General features: G+C 40.2%; 2 protein-coding genes across 2 annotated transcripts; one reads left to right on the plus strand and one right to left on the minus strand.

Moving 5' to 3' along the window:
* Positions 1–300: 300 nt before the first annotated feature.
* LOC309717310 (tumor necrosis factor receptor superfamily member 5) lies at positions 301–11587 on the plus strand. Its single transcript, XM_082551770.1, has 8 exons — positions 301–685; positions 829–954; positions 1760–1906; positions 2019–2112; positions 2521–2597; positions 5640–5750; positions 7910–8038; positions 10156–11587. The coding sequence occupies exons 1-8, from the start codon at positions 628–630 to the stop codon at positions 10332–10334; spliced, it is 921 nt and encodes a 306-aa protein (XP_082407896.1). The 5' UTR covers positions 301–627; the 3' UTR covers positions 10335–11587.
* Positions 11423–15447, minus strand: rbp5 (retinol binding protein 1a, cellular). The gene is made up of 4 exons (XM_082551771.1): positions 15013–15447; positions 14430–14614; positions 12520–12621; positions 11423–11701 (listed from the first exon to the last, which is right to left on the minus strand). The coding sequence occupies exons 1-4, from the start codon at positions 15086–15088 to the stop codon at positions 11648–11650; spliced, it is 417 nt and encodes a 138-aa protein (XP_082407897.1). The 5' UTR covers positions 15089–15447; the 3' UTR covers positions 11423–11647.
* Between the last annotated feature and the right edge of the window lie 1212 nt (positions 15448–16659).

Raw genomic sequence — 16659 nt, forward strand, 5'->3', positions numbered from 1 at the left:
AGGAGGGTGACTGTGGAGCAACAGGAAGACAAACCGAGCCAAAAGCTTTTCAGCAGCTTTGCACTTTTCAACTCAACACCGATCCTTTGTCAGCGGGACAAATATTGTATTGAAACAATGGTGACAGGATGAAAGGAAAGGGTGTAGTGGATGAAGGAAATATTCCTTTGTGCACTTCGAGTGCCAAAAATCAGCATTTAGTCCTGTAGCTACAGTACGGAAACACATTTACAGTTAACATGAGAAGGCTAGTACAGGAAGGAAATGAGGAACGACACAGAGCTACAGAGAGGCGAAGGGGGAGAAACAGCAGATGAGGGTCACTGGGGCTTTCCACTGTGTAGGACTAGAAAAGACATGAGAAGTAGGTAAGACCGAGTGAGGAGGGGGAACAAATCAGAGACAGTACGTCAGAAATAGAGTGGAGGCAGATGAACCTGAGCAGCAACTGCTTGATCATCAGAAAAGCCAAGGCGATCGACAGAGTTCAGTTCTGGATTTTATCTTCTGAGCTACCATACCGATTTAGCCAATTTTCAGGTATAGAAACAGCTTGAAAAGACGCAGGCTTTTACAGTTTAGAGAGTTTACACGCAGGTGGAGGGCTGTTGACGAATAGGATACAAAATGTGCAAAGAAGATCAGTTCGAGTATGGTGACAGATGCTGTCAACGCTGTAATGCAGGTCAGTGAATACGACAATGCTTCAGTTCCTCACGTTTCTCCTCGGTTAACAAACTTTCTTTACAGGCTGCACAGCATTCTTCAAAAGCCGTATTTTCATTAACCAACATCTAATATACAAGTCTGTTTGTTTCACCTTGTCAGGAGAGTACATGAAGACAGCATGCGATGGCACAAAAGAGACCGAGTGTGCCACATGTCAATATGGGTTCTACACAGACTCTCAAAATCATGTGGAAAAATGCCAACGCTGCAAGCAATGCCTTCTCAGTAAGTTACACAGGCATACACGCAGCATTAGTCTTAGAAGCTCAGTCAAAGAAACACAGAACCACAATTCAGTCTATTTCTAATAGAAATACAACGATATAGAACTAGAAAGACCGTATTTGAACTCTACTATGCAAAATACAAAAAAGCTAGGAGTGCTGCTTTCACAGCAAAAGAAAGAAAGAAATATACTGTTTGACAGCAGGAAACTGCGCAATAATGATGTTGCAGATTGTGAAAGCTGATGGCTTTTGATATCTATACTTATGGAGTAATAATACCTGCTTTGCTGTTGTTTGTCCAAGTCAGCACCACATGCTCACAGATCCACTTCTTTAACATCTTCTTTATTTCTCACAAGGGGTCGTTTGACTGTTGAGGTTTCTTTGTATTTTTGTGTTTTTGCAGCGTCCAAAAGTGTTTTGTGGCAACTGTTGTTGTCATTTGGCGCTATTAAAGTTCAAGGGAAAATTGAATTAAACTAAATTTCCATTTTGAACTTACTGTAAGTCCCACAGAGCTTAGCTCAGATTTATGTTAAGATAATTGTGTTAAGAGACGATTTTAAGACAATAAAGGAACTTACATTTTCAAGTTCAACACTTTCAAAATGTTTCATAGCGCAGAAACTGTGAGGTGGGTTTTCACTGTTCTTTATGTTCAAGCCACTTTGACACTTTGAACTGGAGATCAACGACCCCCATCTATACACACACACACACACACACACACACACACACACACACACACACACACACACACACTTAAACGCAGAGAAAAAAACGTCTCTCCCTTGCTCTTTCAGGTATCAAACAGCAGACACTCAGTGGATGCAAAGCTGAAGCAAACACAGTGTGCAAGTGTGTGTCAGGTTTCTACTGCAACGATGATGAATGTGAACACTGCTTGCCTGTAACCCGCTGCCAAGTGGGTGAAGGGGTCAAGACTCCAGGTAACCTTTAACTATAAAATTCCTAATGAACGATAATTTTCTCCAGTGATATTTCACATTCTTAGCTAAAGTGCCACAAAGTCAGGTGAATAAATTTCACTCCTCATTATAGGCGACGGCACGAGTAACGTAATCTGTGCTCCATGTGGAAAGGGGACCTTCAGCAACGTAACAGATTATGTGTCACCCTGTAAACCTCACACCAGGCAAGACTGCATTACAACTATTATCATTGTTATTATTATTATGTTATTATTAAATCTGAAGAACTGTGTGTTTTATGTAGACTGTGAGTGAATTAGTCATCCATTGACACAGAGCAGAAATTAGTCTCTTGGTTTCGGTTGGTGCCCTCAGTCTACAAACTCGAAACGTACAACATCCCACATCCTACCTACTGTAAATATTTCATCCAGACTGTAAAAATTGTGCTGAAACAGTTTCCCATGCTTGTAGGAGGCCTTTTTCTTTACATCCCTTTAACACCGATTTTGTAGCAAAAGCTTGTCCAGTTTTTTTTTTTTAAAAACAACAACTATAAATTGCGACTTTTATTATTTTATTATTATTCATATTTATTGTGTTCACCTGTTGTTGGTGGTATTTTTTTTTAGATGTGAGGACTACGGAGGAGTGCTGAAAATTCCAGGAGATAATGAAAGAGATGCAGTTTGTGGAAACTTCAAATCTGGTAAGTTTCTGGCTTTATCAGTGTTTGAGATCTTGTTAAAAAAAAGAGAGAGATGGAGTTGTCAGCGGATGCTCTTATGCCGAGTGATTCACTGAGTTCCTGTTGACATTATCTTCCTGTAACAGGACCTATAATTAAGAAAGGAAGTTGAAGATGTATTGATGCAAAATTACTAATATATACATTTTTCATGTAAAATTAAAGTAGTAGCTATAGTTTAGCCCACTGGACCTCAATATTGCTCTAGTTCACGCTCACTACATCTATAGCTTGCCTTAAAAACCAAACATCATATCTAGTCAGAGGCTGTGAGCGGCAAATAACACTAAATTAATGTGCCACTCAAACAGCCTCACAGTCAGCCAGCGTAAAATTCCAACAACTAAATGCGAGACAAAGAGTATTTGTGTGGTCCATTTAACTAATCTGAAATTTATATCCTCAAGCTTAAAAAAGAAAAGTCGGAAGGTGAGTGGTACACTCACAAACTTCTCCAGTCAGTTTGTTGAAGCAAGATGTTGTTCTTGAGCAAGATATTGAAGCGTCAGTTCGGTCTTTGTACCATGAGTTGGTGTAGTTCTCTGAAGAAACATGGGTTTAGGGCAGATACTTTCAAGGCACTGACAAGAAGAGAGTAGTATTTGTTAGGTAGCAGAGTGCTGTGGTGTATGGCCACATCAGTAACCCTGTAAGGCTGTATTTAGGTATTAATTTTTGACCTGTTAACACCCTGATGTTAAGAACGTATATTGCTTAACTAGCTCACCACCTTAGATTTTAATTTTAGAAGGTTAAGAGGTGCTTAACTTTCTTTCAGAAACATCTAAACCACAAACTGAGCCTAGCATTACTTCAGGAAGGCTACTAAGCTGAGCTCAGCCCACAGTCCCAGTAGATCAGCTGATAACGGCTGATCTTAATATCAGCACATGTCAGCTGACACTCTTCTGTGCTTCAAACTGACAAATCTTATGTAGGGTGTCCTATTTAGACTGCTTTAGCCTGTTTATAGCTGCAGTGTGAGCTATTTTGCAACCCCAGCTCCCTCTTTTCACACGACGTCTGACTCAATTCATGTGATGTTTGTCGTAATCGACGTTAGTTTTGTCCTGTGAGGGGGTCCTGCTGCTGCTCTTTTCACCGTAGGCTTTCCCCATCTGAGCATGGAAATGCAGAGAAGTCCCAAAGCAGAGCCACACCACCAAATATAAGTAATGGCATATGGAAATAGTCATTTTTCTTTTGGCTAAAGTTTTTTGGATTAAAAATCAGTTTGATGGTGGTGTCAGCAGAAAACTTTAAAAACCATCAAAGTTTTTAAAATACCTCGTGTGAACATCTACATTACCGCGAAAAATGATTTTGCATACGACCCCGCCGAGCCTTATTTTTCAGTGGTATTTCTTTTTAATGAAACCAAAGGAAGACATTCTTTTGCTTCAGTACTAAAAACAAATTCACCTATCAAAGTCACTTCTGGGAAAGCATGAAGCCACATGCATTGTTTAACAGGAAGTGTTTTTGTGAGGCGCATTGAATTTTGAGCAGCTAAAAAAAAAAGAGGGGGCAGAAGAAGCACACAGACAAAGAATACAGACATACTGAAATGTCTAAATATACTCCAGACAATGAATCAAGTCCAAATATCGCATGAGATGACTTCTTTTAACTACTGTGATATTTGCTGGGGTGATACTGAGAGGGGGGTGGGGATGTTGAAGATGGTGAAGATTTCCAGTGTTTATCACATTTTAAATATAGTCATGTTATGCAAGCTTTAAAGCCTACTTTCAGGTTTCATAAAATGCATATTTTGCCCCTTAAATACTTATTTCCATTAAATTGAGTCAAATCAGTAGTGAAACTCACACATAAGTCTAATGTTGAAGTCTAAATTTAACCTAAAAAGGTTTAAATTAGAGTCCGATTTACCTTTTTCATCTTCTTAGGTAGAAAAAACAGCATAAATTATTATTTAATCCAATATATTTTAAAGTATAATAGTGTATAACTCTATAATGCATTGCTGCATTACCATAAAGCTCCTACAGGCTGAGGAGGGCTTCCCAAGTGTTTCTTCTTCACTCCCCTCTTTTTACTCTCAGTGTTTATACACCACTTTGTGTTTAATGATTAGTTTTCATTCATCTCTGGCTCTCTTCCAAGTGTGTCTTTTGTCCTGTTTCTGCCTGCCGTGGCAGATGGCTGCCCTGAGCCAGGTTTCCTCCTGTTAAAAGGGAGTTTTTCCTTCCCGCTGTCACTAATTGCTTGCTCATGGATGGGGAAGTCATCTGATTGTTCTATTACCTTATTTGGCACTATGCATATAAAATTGAACTGAATTGAATGATGAAGCGGCTTAACCTGCTGTACAGTCAGTAAGTGAATGCTTGAAAATATATTGAACTGACGTCTTTTGCCTTGGCTCCCTCCCTTAAATAAAACTGATTTAAATTGAATACATATAATTTATATCTTTCAAAATATTATTTTAAACATGTATTCAACATATAATCAGCAATGTGATTAACAAATATGCGAGCCATATTTATACAGCACATTTAGACCTTATGATATTTTGTTGTAGATATCATTGCTTTATGAACACAGTACGTAAAGCTGTATGTTACAAATGATTGGACTGTTCTGGAGTGGATTGCGGCCATTTATTAAGAATTAATGCTGCTTAGACATGTTGGCACTTCACCAGAAAGAGTTTTCTTTAAGTGAGCTTCCACGGATCATGAGTCACCACCTGCAAATTCAAAAAGAAATGCATATAAGCTTTCACTAACAATAATCAGTCTTTTTATTTCTTTGATAAAGTCAGAAAAAAATCAAGTTTCTCCTCGTCACAGTCATTTCACTCACTACCTTATTAATGAAGAAACATGAGTTGTAATCAGTAATCACTCCCTCCCACTTTAAGTTTCCCAGAAGTTATATTACGCTTGTGAAAATTTATTGTGCAATCAGGTGAATAACCCACTGTAGATGTACTCGGCATGGCCCTAAGAACATTTTCTTCTCGTTGTTTTCCAGATTGTTATTGGATGTTGCCAGCAGGTTTGTGGTCAGGGCTCGTGTTGACCGCAATCGTCATCGTGTTGATTTTCATCCTCTGGAGAAAGAAATGCAAAACGTACAATGCAGGTGTGTACGACACGTCACTCGGATGGGCATGTTTGCCACTTTTTCTCACACTTGTTCTCATAATTGTCTTCCTGAAGAGGCGGCAAAATGATGTGCGTGTAAGCCCACCCACTGGCAGTAACTACTCATGCTTTAAGCCACAACAGTGAGAGGGTACTGGCTTTGAAGTCTTACAGTTGAAGGTCACTGCTTATCTCTCTCAAACATGGCCTCCCACTGTTTCCTTGCAGTGTATTAATAACAAAACCTCAGGGAAACCTAATATTACATTTGCAGACTGGATTTTTTGAATATTAAAATGTGATCTTTCATGTAAAGTAAGTTGAATTTCTCCTTTTCTTTTCGCTTGAAAAGGATATGATGTAGTTGAACTCTCTGACAGATTAAGAAAGCAGCAGCCGAGTCTGATGCTCGAGGAGCTTTAGCGAACATGACTGTCTCAATGAGGAAACCACATCCTGTACATATTCAGGCTGACACAGTTATTTGGTGTAATGTGACGCACTCTTCACGGGCAGACAGCTCATACTGAGAAACAATTCCTACGTATGTGACACAGTCACACAGCTTATTATTTTGGCTACCCTTCTATTTCACTGACATTTCTTTTATTTCCACAGAAACAATGTGCTAGTACTGGAAATCACTGATGAACTCACAGAATATAATTATTGTCTTAGAGAGCGTGTGTGCCGTTTTGCTAATATTACAGGAAGGGGTGTGTGTTACTTTTAAAAGCACCAGTTGTTACTCTTTGTACAGTCATGTGGGAAAAGTTTAAGAGTGATTCTGAGCCAATAAGATCCTTTGATTTCATGACATAATGCCTGTATTTTCCACATATCTGCACGTGGATATATCAAAGGCTTATTACTAGAGAAATTACCAAAATGCAAGTTTCCTTTTTCATAGCCTCATAATATCCTGCCATGCAAACAGTTTCAGTTTTATCTTCTGAGGTTTGGAGATACTTATCTTTAGGATTTTTACTGCCAGCTCAGTACAGTAGATGGTATAAATATACTGTATATGTTGGTTTGTGCAGCTCAAAGTTTTGTTTTCTAGTAATAATTTATTGCTATGTTTTTTTCAGTATGTGATATAAATTGGAAGTTTCTCTTTGCTCAGAAAGTTTTTTTCTTAATGCCACTTGTTTGAGTCTCGTTTTAGAAACACTTCAGAGTAATTATAGTTTTGAATTTATTTTAATTCTGTGGGTTTTTATTTAATCAGTCGTTTCCTGAGTCTCGTTACACACTGGTTATTTTTATTGGCGTGTATGTTGTTTAAAACTGTTTAGTTTTAGTATTAGTTTTCCTTTCTTTCGTTGTGAAATGGTCAGTATTAGTCAGGGGCTAGTTTACAGCAGTTATTGCAACATGCGCAATTATCTCACAGTCATGTAGAAACCCCGGTCTCAGTAAACAAGCGTAATTAACACGCCTTCTCGAGCTAGTTGTGTTGACAAACTGAACAAAGCTGACAAAGACTAAAAGTGGATTAAAAAAAAAAAATCAGTAATGGTAAATGGCCTTTGTATATTTGTATAGCGCTTTACACACCCAGTCATCCACCCATTCACACACTGGTGGAGGCAGCTACAGTTGTAGCCACAGCTGCCCTGGGGCAGACTGACAGAAGCGAGGGTTAGGGTTATCGCGCCATCGGCCCTTCTGGCCAACACCAGTAGGCGGTAGGTAAAGTGTCTTGCCCAAGGACACAACGACCGAGACTGTCCGAGCCGCCTTGTAACCTTCCGATTACAAGGCGAACTCCCAACTCTTGAGCCACGATCGCCCTAGTAACCTGCTTATGGCTAATGTTCTGTTTAGTCTCGGGAACTCTAACAGCCTTGGTTTGCTTGTCTGTATCTCAGAGCTGTTCTCAGAGCTGTTCGGAGCTGACTCAGAACAAAGTTCACACAGATGGTCAAAAGACAGTGAAGGGACTCAATGTCGCGACTCTAATGACCAGTGGCTGGTGTTTTTTTTTTTACATGGAGGTGCTTTGGTCAAACTCAACCCCTTGGATTTTGGGGGTTTTGGGGAGGCTTTAGTGCCATCTAAAGTCCAACTGGTGGAATTATTTGTATGTTTTGTGCATGTTTGTGAGCATAAAACTAAAATGCCTTTTTTTTCCCTTGTGATTTGTGATGTCAGCTCGATCCAGTATTTGTGGTACTCCAGTAGCAGTGGTTCCCATTCCAGATGTAATGCCTCGAGAGCAGCCTTCTTACTGCCAAGAAACCTGCATCATGCCCGACTGCAAGTTACCAATTTTTAACGAAGGTGAAGAATCACATCGACTCTTTTACATCATTTACACATAATGTTACCGACTTGTTCTCAAACAGCAGGATTTAAGTTTGAAACAAAGTCACTGCGTGCAACAAAAGTGCCCCAAGACTTTTGTGTTGGTGCAGCAGTCCACTTGTTTAGGCTCGAAAATCATTTTCTGTAAAACATTTTCACCCGTATTTAGTGCCATTATAAAACCTTGCTCACATGCTTGGCTTGTTGAAACATTATTGTTATTAATTTCACTATAATGATTGTTTTTCAACACTGTATCTACTCTAAGCACAGCCCCATAATGCCTAGAACAACTCAGTTATCTCTCCACACACACTTAGTGTTTGACATTGGAATTAGTGATTGCAGAAATACAAGAACAATGTATGTAAATAATAAATCTCCAATGATCTCAGCTTAATTCAACACCTAGGTGAGACTGTGGCAGCCTTGGTTGATAATCAAAACAGCATTTCCCCCTAAAATCGTCAAAACACGGCCTTAATTCATGTAGGACGAGCCTGCTTCATCTATGCTGGGGATGTGAAACTCTTTTTATATCGCAGGCCACGACTTTGATCTTATGTGGGCCAGATGGGTGAAACTACAATTTCTGTCAGTGTGAAAAGTTGAACTACACATTTAATCAATGAGATAACTTAAAATAGGACAAAGAACCACAATTTCAACAGTATGACTCATTTTTCCTACATGGTAAAGAAGTGCTGCTCTGGTGTCACCGTGAGTTTTTGAGCTTGGATCGTGAGAACGCGCATAAAATTACACAACTCTAGAAATCAATGATCTTGGTGTATTGTGAACAGTGTTGGTCAAGTTACTTCAAAAAAAGTAATCAGTAACGAATTACTGATTACTTCCCCAAAAAAGTAATCCCGTTACTACTTAGTTACTTAGTTACTTTTTTAAAACACGATTTACAACCTGAAGAGGTGATAAAGCGATAGATCTTTCAGCCCAATTCTACTTTTACTGCATAATCCATCATACAAAATGTAATCAAATGGAAAAGTCTCTTTTTTTAACTTGTTTTATCAGTTTTAATCTTTTAACTTTATGCATCAAGCAAAAATTTAATTATATGCAACATTCTCTGAGTTGAATAAATTAGTTTAACATTTAAACCTATTTTCTACACATTCCAGCACATAAAATAAAATATTTTTTGTGTTTACACTCACTCTTTCAAATAGATGCAAGTAAAACACAGCAGAACATAAATAAAGTCAAAGACTCAGCGGTCCTGTGCTCTATTTTCACCTGTAAAGCAGGACTGCAGTAGGCGGAGGTTTACCCTGGTGCAGGTGTGCCGCGGTCAATTGAAGAATCCGCGAGTTTCTCTGTGAGTTTCCCATTACATCGTTGCGCACTCGGTGCTTGCTTGGAAGTTTAGGGGTTTTTTTCGCTGTAAAAAGAAGTTTTCTTCTCACGCACGATGGACGCTAATGTTTTTGTCACTTTTTATGGAATCAAACTCAAAGTAAGGTCAGTACTTCCACGCTTTAAACGCTACACGCTCATACTCTCTCCCACAATCGATATGTGATCCATTGTTGATCTGCACACAGCTGTTGTCACTAACGCTGCACTCGCGTCCGTCATCTTCGTGAGACATTCACGGTTTTAGTAACGCAGCGTTCCTACGGGAAAGTAACGGTAATCTAATTACCGTTTTTGCAATAGTAATCCCTTACTTTACTCGTTACTTGAAAAAAGTAATCAGATTACAGTAACGCGTTACAAGTAACAATCAGAGATGGGCAGTAACGCGTTACTTGTAACGCGTTACTGCCCATCTCTGATTGTGAATGGCGATGAGGGAGGGTTTTATGGGTAGAAATGGTCTAAAAGCTTCCAAAGCCATCCAGTGGGCCAGATTGGGGTCTTTCCTAGGTCAATTCTGGACCTGGGGCCTTATGTTTGACACTCTTGATCTATGTGACACAACACTAAAGCTGGATGCTATATGTTGGTCATTTCTGCAGTTTCTCAGGAACTCATTTACATTCATCTTACAAACATTGCAGCTCATAAAGTGCAAAACTGCATTTCCAGTGAGGAATGGTCATACTTAATGATTTTATCGTTCTCCTCAGATGATCCTTTGGTCATTTCCTGCACAGAGGACACCTTGAACACCAGCCACCCCATAACTCCACTGAAAGCTTCCGTTTCCTTTGTCGAATCCAGTAACACGAATGGAAACGCGAGTTACTGCAACAACTTCTTCAGGTCGCAATCCGAGCCACAGGAGGACGAGTACTGTGGGACATAATCCAGTGTAACGGCATACTTACCCAACCTCAGACCCTCACTGGATCGGAGGCAATGCAGTTCTTTTCAAGACCTTTAAACCCTTTTAATACCAAAAGAGAGAGACTGGGCTCTCTTTCAGGTCCCTTGAAGGTTGACTGATGCCACCTGCAGGACACTCATGAGAATTTCCTCTCAAATGAAGTGACATTTCTGTGCTGTCCTGCCCACACAGCTGAAAAAACACTGGTGATGCACAGTGGTGTCCTGTTCTCAGGAATAATCTGACATGTTTTGTTTTTGTTTAGTTTTGTTACTACAACAATTCTCACGAAATGACCAAAAAAAATTAAGCGGTGATAGTAACAAACAGAGCCTAATATAGTTTACATTTTAAGTGAGCCAAAGTGACGCAGTGCGTGATATCATCCTTCATCATCCCACATCCTGCTGCTGCTATGAGTATTTTTGAGCAGCGGGAATAAATCCTACAAAAATAGCATCATTTCCACCCATTTCAAAAACATTTTTAGGTATCCCAATGACCAAAGGCTTTTTCTTTGCTTTTAAAAGATTTGCTTTCTTTATAGGAACAAATCGTTTTATTGCTGATAAGATAGTGAAATCAGAAAATACATGAATCTTTGTAGCTTTTCCTTGGATTTGTTGATAGTGGGAAATCTACTGCTATCCTGACCGTTTAATGGAATCTGTATATATTGAGTTGTTTAACTTATATTGTTCCCACTTAAGTCAGTAATTCAGATTTGAATGTATTGTATATGTAAATCATTATAATGCGCATGAACACACTGATTCAAGTTTTCCTTTCTGCCATGCAGCACACATCAGTAAATAGTCGGCTTCACATAGACTTTGAACCAGGGAACAGGAGGTTAAAGGCTAATGTCTGAGCTGACTCTGTCAGACTGTTTTGTTGTTTTGTTGTCGTTTTTGCATTTTTTTTACTTTGGTACTTTCTGTAAAAGTTCAGGGCTGCAGTTCATGAGTGAAAATGACTTTAGATATGAAGCAGCAACACGCACAGACACACACGCACACACACACACACTTTGTATAATTTAAAACACGGAATAGAAACACGACAGATGCATGAATTATGACTTCTTTATAACATTGTGCAATATGGGGAAGGACGCAGTCATTCTGCTAAACTGCTCTCTTCTCTTTGTTAAACCCATCAGACATATTCAGTTCATATTCTGTTTTCAATATTCAGTACTGCTGATTATAATAAAAATGCTATAAACGTGACTCTTGTACCGGCTACTTTGTTTTAATAGGATTATTCGCTGTAAAACATTTCCTGTGACTTCAGTTTGCCTTCTTGAAGACTTGCTTGGCTTTGATTCCTTGGACTCTCATCTCCTGCAGAGAGGAAGTGGAAAAGACGAGAAAAAAAAAAAAAAAAACACAAAGTGAGAGGGTGTAAATGAATGGTGAGAAACAACGAGAACATTTGGCACATTAAAGACGATCACAAAACTGGGATTGTGTCCAGGACACCATTTCCACCCCACCTCTCTCCTTCTCATCCTTTGACCTCGTAATCCGTCTTCTACTCTCTCACCATCTATTCATCAGGTCTTTTCAGCCCGCTCTCTACTTTCCTCCTCTGCCTCTATATTAGTCCCTCACTGTTCCCTTCCCCTGCTTTGTGTAACCTCTAAAACCCACCATTATAAGTCTTGATCCTAGCTGGCATTTCTTTCCCAATTCTCTCTTGAGTTTAGCATCAACAACACATTGTTTTCTCCCGATTGCAACAAAGGTATTAAAAAAACCTCGTGAGAGCTTCTTAGCGGAACAATGTAGATCGTTTGAAAACGTAACCAGTAATGAAAGATAAGCTATGAGCTTGAACTGTTTGAGCTCAAAAGTGCCTCTGAGCTTCACTCCATAAAGACGTGCATTCAGGGCTCCTCTGCCTCCTTTGTGTGTACTCCTTTGTCAGGTCGTAGTTTGGCCTTAGGCATGTACAAACTCCACTGACCTCTTAATAAAAACCTCTTCACACAAAGACGGTAACAGAAATGAATAACTTCTAAAACCTGCCTTATTTGAATACCCTCCCTCATTTAGCATATCAATTTCTCCATCACTTCCCTTTAAGCTTTCATTTTCCTTCTTCCCTCTTCCTTGCTTTCTCTCTGCACTGGCCTCTTCTTCCCCTCGTACATCCTTACCAAATGCAGCTTGTCGCCCTCCAGCCAGTGCGTCCAGCCTCGTCCCTCTTTCTCGCCTCGCTGTACACAAACCAGCTTGTCGCCGTCCCAATCTACTGTAGTCTGTGTAACCACAGAGATGCCGTTAGTGTGAGACATTAGCATGTACAGTAGCTCACACAACGCTTAGCCACACAGAGACAAGAAGCTTTGTGCAGCGCAAAGAGGGGAGACTAATACAGTGATCCGTGAAAGGTCATGAACCCTTTAAAATATACTTCATTTGTTCAAACATGTGACAAAAAACATCTGATTTTTATACAAGTGGATTTAAGTTTAAGATTTATATGTATTAGATTATTTAAGTCTGACTCTGGTTTGTTTGCTGAGAAAAATGATCTCTGAGTGGAAAAAATGTATGAACCTTTGCATTTTTTTGTATCATGTAGACAGCAATGACTACAAAAAATACATTTTACATCTTCATTCTTCTTTGCCTCACTTTGATGGGGGAACTTGTGAGTTTGAGGCCATTATCTTGTTGTATAACCCACATTCTCGTGGGATTTAGTCCACGGACAGGCATCCTGTCACCTCCCTGAGAGTTTGCTGGTATCGTTCAGAATTCATTGCTTCATTAATGAGAAAAAGACAACTAAGAACAGCAAAACAAGCCACCATCAACATTTCCTTCATTTAAACTGGTTTCTCATTTTATACCAAAAAGCTCTGCTTCAATATCATCTTTACCTGAATTATAGTTCAGTGTCCTGGTTTTTCAATTAGATGGTAAATGGCCTGCATTTGTATAGCGCTTTTCTAGTCCCTAAGGACCCCAAAGCGCTTTACACTACATTCAGTCATTCACCCATTCACACACACATTCACACACTGGCGATGGCAAGCTACATTGTAGCCACAGCTGCCCTGGGGCGCACTGACAGAGGCGAGGCTGCCGAACACTGGCGCCACCGGGCCCTCTGACCACCACCAGTAGGCAAACACGGGGTTAGTATCTTGCCCAAGGATATTTGGCATGCAGCGAGGAGGCAGCCTGGGATCGAACCACCAACCTTCTGATTAGTGGCTGACCTGCTCTGCCACCTGAGCTACAGCCACCCACCTGAGCTACAGCCACCCATTAGATCTTTTGCAAGCTGCAAATGGAGATCAGCAGCTTTCTTCTGGTAGCCCTACTCCACACCCCATTGCTGTTTAAAGTTCTGCTGATGTTAGACTCAGTAAGCTGAAGATTGTCACTGTTAGAGAGGCCTTTAAGTTTTTGGATGTTGCTCCTGGAGTGATATTTGTTGGTTGACTACACCTGGGGAGGGCAACAACAACCTATGATTTCCATCATTTGTCTGACTGTGTTTTGGTGTAGACCAAACTCTTTAGGGGTGGTTTTAGCCTTCACAGCCTGATGAGCATCAGCAAATCCTTTTCTGAGGAGCCGCATCTATTCGGGCTGTGATGCACGTTCGTGTTTTGAACATCTGACCTTCGATTCCCGTCCCACTCACACCTGAACATCATGCAAAGCAATGAAACCTAACCCAGTTTCACCTTGGCAAGTGAAAATACATTACATATTTTTCCACAGCAGATCTGCTTTAAATGCTTATGTGACAAACATATTTATTTAGAAAAAAGTTCAAACTTTCAAGCACAAGGTCTCCTCCTATCTTGGACCTTTTCAAAATCATTGTGGAGTTAATGTACGTTACTGCAATTCTTAAGCCCTCCTCTAAGCAGCAAGTAGCAGCTATGGAAAAAAAAACCTCAGCAGGTGTGTTGACTTTGTTTGAACACTAAGCATGCAAATCAAACTTGTATAACAAGTAATGACTTAATAAAATCAATGTAATGTTAAAACTGCGTGCATGTACAAACATGCCAATGTGCACATTTGGAAAAACCAAAACACGTACCTGACACACACGGCCATCCACTGGCCCAAGGTCCTCAGTAAATTCTTTTCCAATAGTGAAATCCATGTTGAAGTTCTTGAAGGTGGTGAGTGTGCGGATTTTCATGGTTCCTGTGGCCGGGTCATGGGTGACCTCTTTAGTGGGCTTCAACAGACAGACGATCTTCCTCAGAGCAAAATTAACATCTAAGAGAAGAAAGAGAGAGAGAGATGTTGTAGCATGAGCCACAGTCTGTTACTTCAGTAAAGCAGGTTTTTTTGTCTCTCACACACACTGCAGGCAGAGGGGACGCACAGTGTGAGGGAGTGAATGGATCCGGGGTCACACAGAGGACAAGGTGGTGATTTCATTACACTAATGTGCTTCAGCAAATAAAGATGGTCCTCACCATTAAATCAGACACTTAAGGTTACCTTTTAAAGTAACCTAATGGCAACGAGTCAGTGAACATATGAATACTTAAAAAAATAAAAGACATGAAAGATTATTGTTACATTGGAGGGTTTTAACTGCACATCTGTTACAAAAAGCAATGCACTTGAAGATTACAAAAGTATTTAAAATACTGTATACAGATTTGTACCCAAAGCTCCGAGGTAGGAATCCATATTCTCCTGTTCCACCATATGATAAGTGCCGCTGTAATTAGGTTTTGCCATTTTTTTCTTCTTCTTTGTTGTTTCCGAAACTCCAGAAATCCCCGTTTTTCCTCGTTCTTGCTTTTCCTCCAGTCCCGTGTGGATCTCACAGACAAGCTGCCGGTTCCTGTGATATCACTTTCAGTTGCGCAACGTTTTGGACAATGGACCCGGATTTGACGGGAATGCGCGTGGAATGAGTGCTGCCTGTTGCAGATTGTTGCTGGAGTTTGGTGCTCGGTTATGCTGCAAGCTGCTCCAAATATGCAACTCTGGTGGTGACTCACGCTCAGTATATGCAATCGTTTCCAGGGAGGGAGCGGGGCCTTTTCTGCAGGACCTCATGCAGGGGGAGGTTCATTCATCTTTACTAATGCTTTTCTCAGAGGGATCAGTTGCAAGAAGAGGCGGCGCTTCGGATCCCAGACATGCAGAGGGTTGGTTGATGCACTAAGCAGCACAAAGTCAAAGCGAGGAACAAAGAGACATCAAGGATAACCTGATATGCTCATTTCCAGCGCCATCTTTTATTCTTTGACCATACTAAAGAAGTTTTGCATGTTCCAAATCGTCCTTATTTACTTTGATGTACAGACCTCATTTAATCATTCCTCTCAAAAAGGCTGTTTTCTCCGTTTAAGCCAGCTTTCCTCTGATTGGTTGGTTTTAATGAAAGTCCTCTTCAGTACACATGGCTAACTCTGACCCTATTTATACAAAAGAAAACTCACAGAGGTTTTTCATGTTTTACTGATTGATGCTTTTGTAGGTGTTTCCTTGTTGGTAGCCTCCCAACTGGTACTGATGAAGTTTAGTATATATAGTATAGCAAGTTTTGTTACGCCAACAGGTGAGAGGCAGGAAAACAAGTTCATAGTTAAAGGGCCAGATTGTGTCTCTTACCTGTGTGCCGCCTTCTGCTTTCTCCCAAGGGTGTTCCATCCAAAAAAGTGCAGATCAATCCAAATACCTATAGTATCAGTGCCAACAGTGGATTGAACTAGTTCATATACTTGAAACATGCGCTATAAAATGTCTGAATGTTTTTGTGTCTATTTTATTTACAGCCTATAGCAGCGGTCCCCAACCCCCGGGCCTCGGACCGGTACCGGGCCGCGAGGGTAGAGGCTCAGGTGTGAAATGTATGGTTTTCAGGGTTTTTATCGGTTTTCAGCGTTATTTTGTTATCGTTTTTATTGTTAACTCGGTTTTCCTCGGTCTTTTCACGTGTGTTATGAATAAATCTTATTTTTTTCGATACTGGTACTAGTTTTATTTTGTTGTATTTATCCGTGACACCTTAAAGGCCGGTCCGTGAAAATATTGTCGGGCATAAACCGGTCCGTGGCGCAAAAAAGGTTGGGGACCGCTGGCCTATAGCACATTTAAACAACTGAAGTTGACCCAGATCACTTTTAAATTCCAGGTCAAACTCAAAATACTTGAAAAGCTGAAAGGTGTGTTTTGTTTTATTAAGTCATTATTGATTCTGATTCAGTGGTTGCTACAGTTTGTTCAGAATCTACCTCATAACAGTGATTTATCTTATATGTCATGACACACTACTCTCCTCTACAACTGCCTTTATAAGT

Source organism: Aulonocara stuartgranti, assembly GCF_965226115.1.
Source record: "Aulonocara stuartgranti genome assembly, chromosome: 11".
Classification (NCBI taxonomy): Eukaryota; Metazoa; Chordata; class Actinopteri; order Cichliformes; family Cichlidae; genus Aulonocara; species Aulonocara stuartgranti.

Excerpts from the sequence above, each read along its gene's own strand:
- LOC309717310 (XM_082551770.1), top strand. The coding sequence starts at position 628 with ATGTGCAAAGAAGATCAGTTCGAGTATGGTGACAGATGCTGTCAACGC. Across the intron at positions 1,907-2,018 it reads TGAAGGGGTCAAGACTCCAG|GCGACGGCACGAGTAACGTA; the intron begins GTAACCTTTAAC and ends TCCTCATTATAG. Across the intron at positions 2,598-5,639 it reads TTGTGGAAACTTCAAATCTG|ATTGTTATTGGATGTTGCCA; the intron begins GTAAGTTTCTGG and ends GTTGTTTTCCAG.
- rbp5 (XM_082551771.1), bottom strand. The coding sequence starts at position 15,088 with ATGGCAAAACCTAATTACAGCGGCACTTATCATATGGTGGAACAGGAG. Across the intron at positions 12,622-14,429 it reads TGGATGGCCGTGTGTGTCAG|ACTACAGTAGATTGGGACGG; the intron begins GTACGTGTTTTG and ends GTGGTTACACAG. Across the intron at positions 11,702-12,519 it reads AGGGCGACAAGCTGCATTTG|GAGATGAGAGTCCAAGGAAT; the intron begins GTAAGGATGTAC and ends TCCTCTCTGCAG.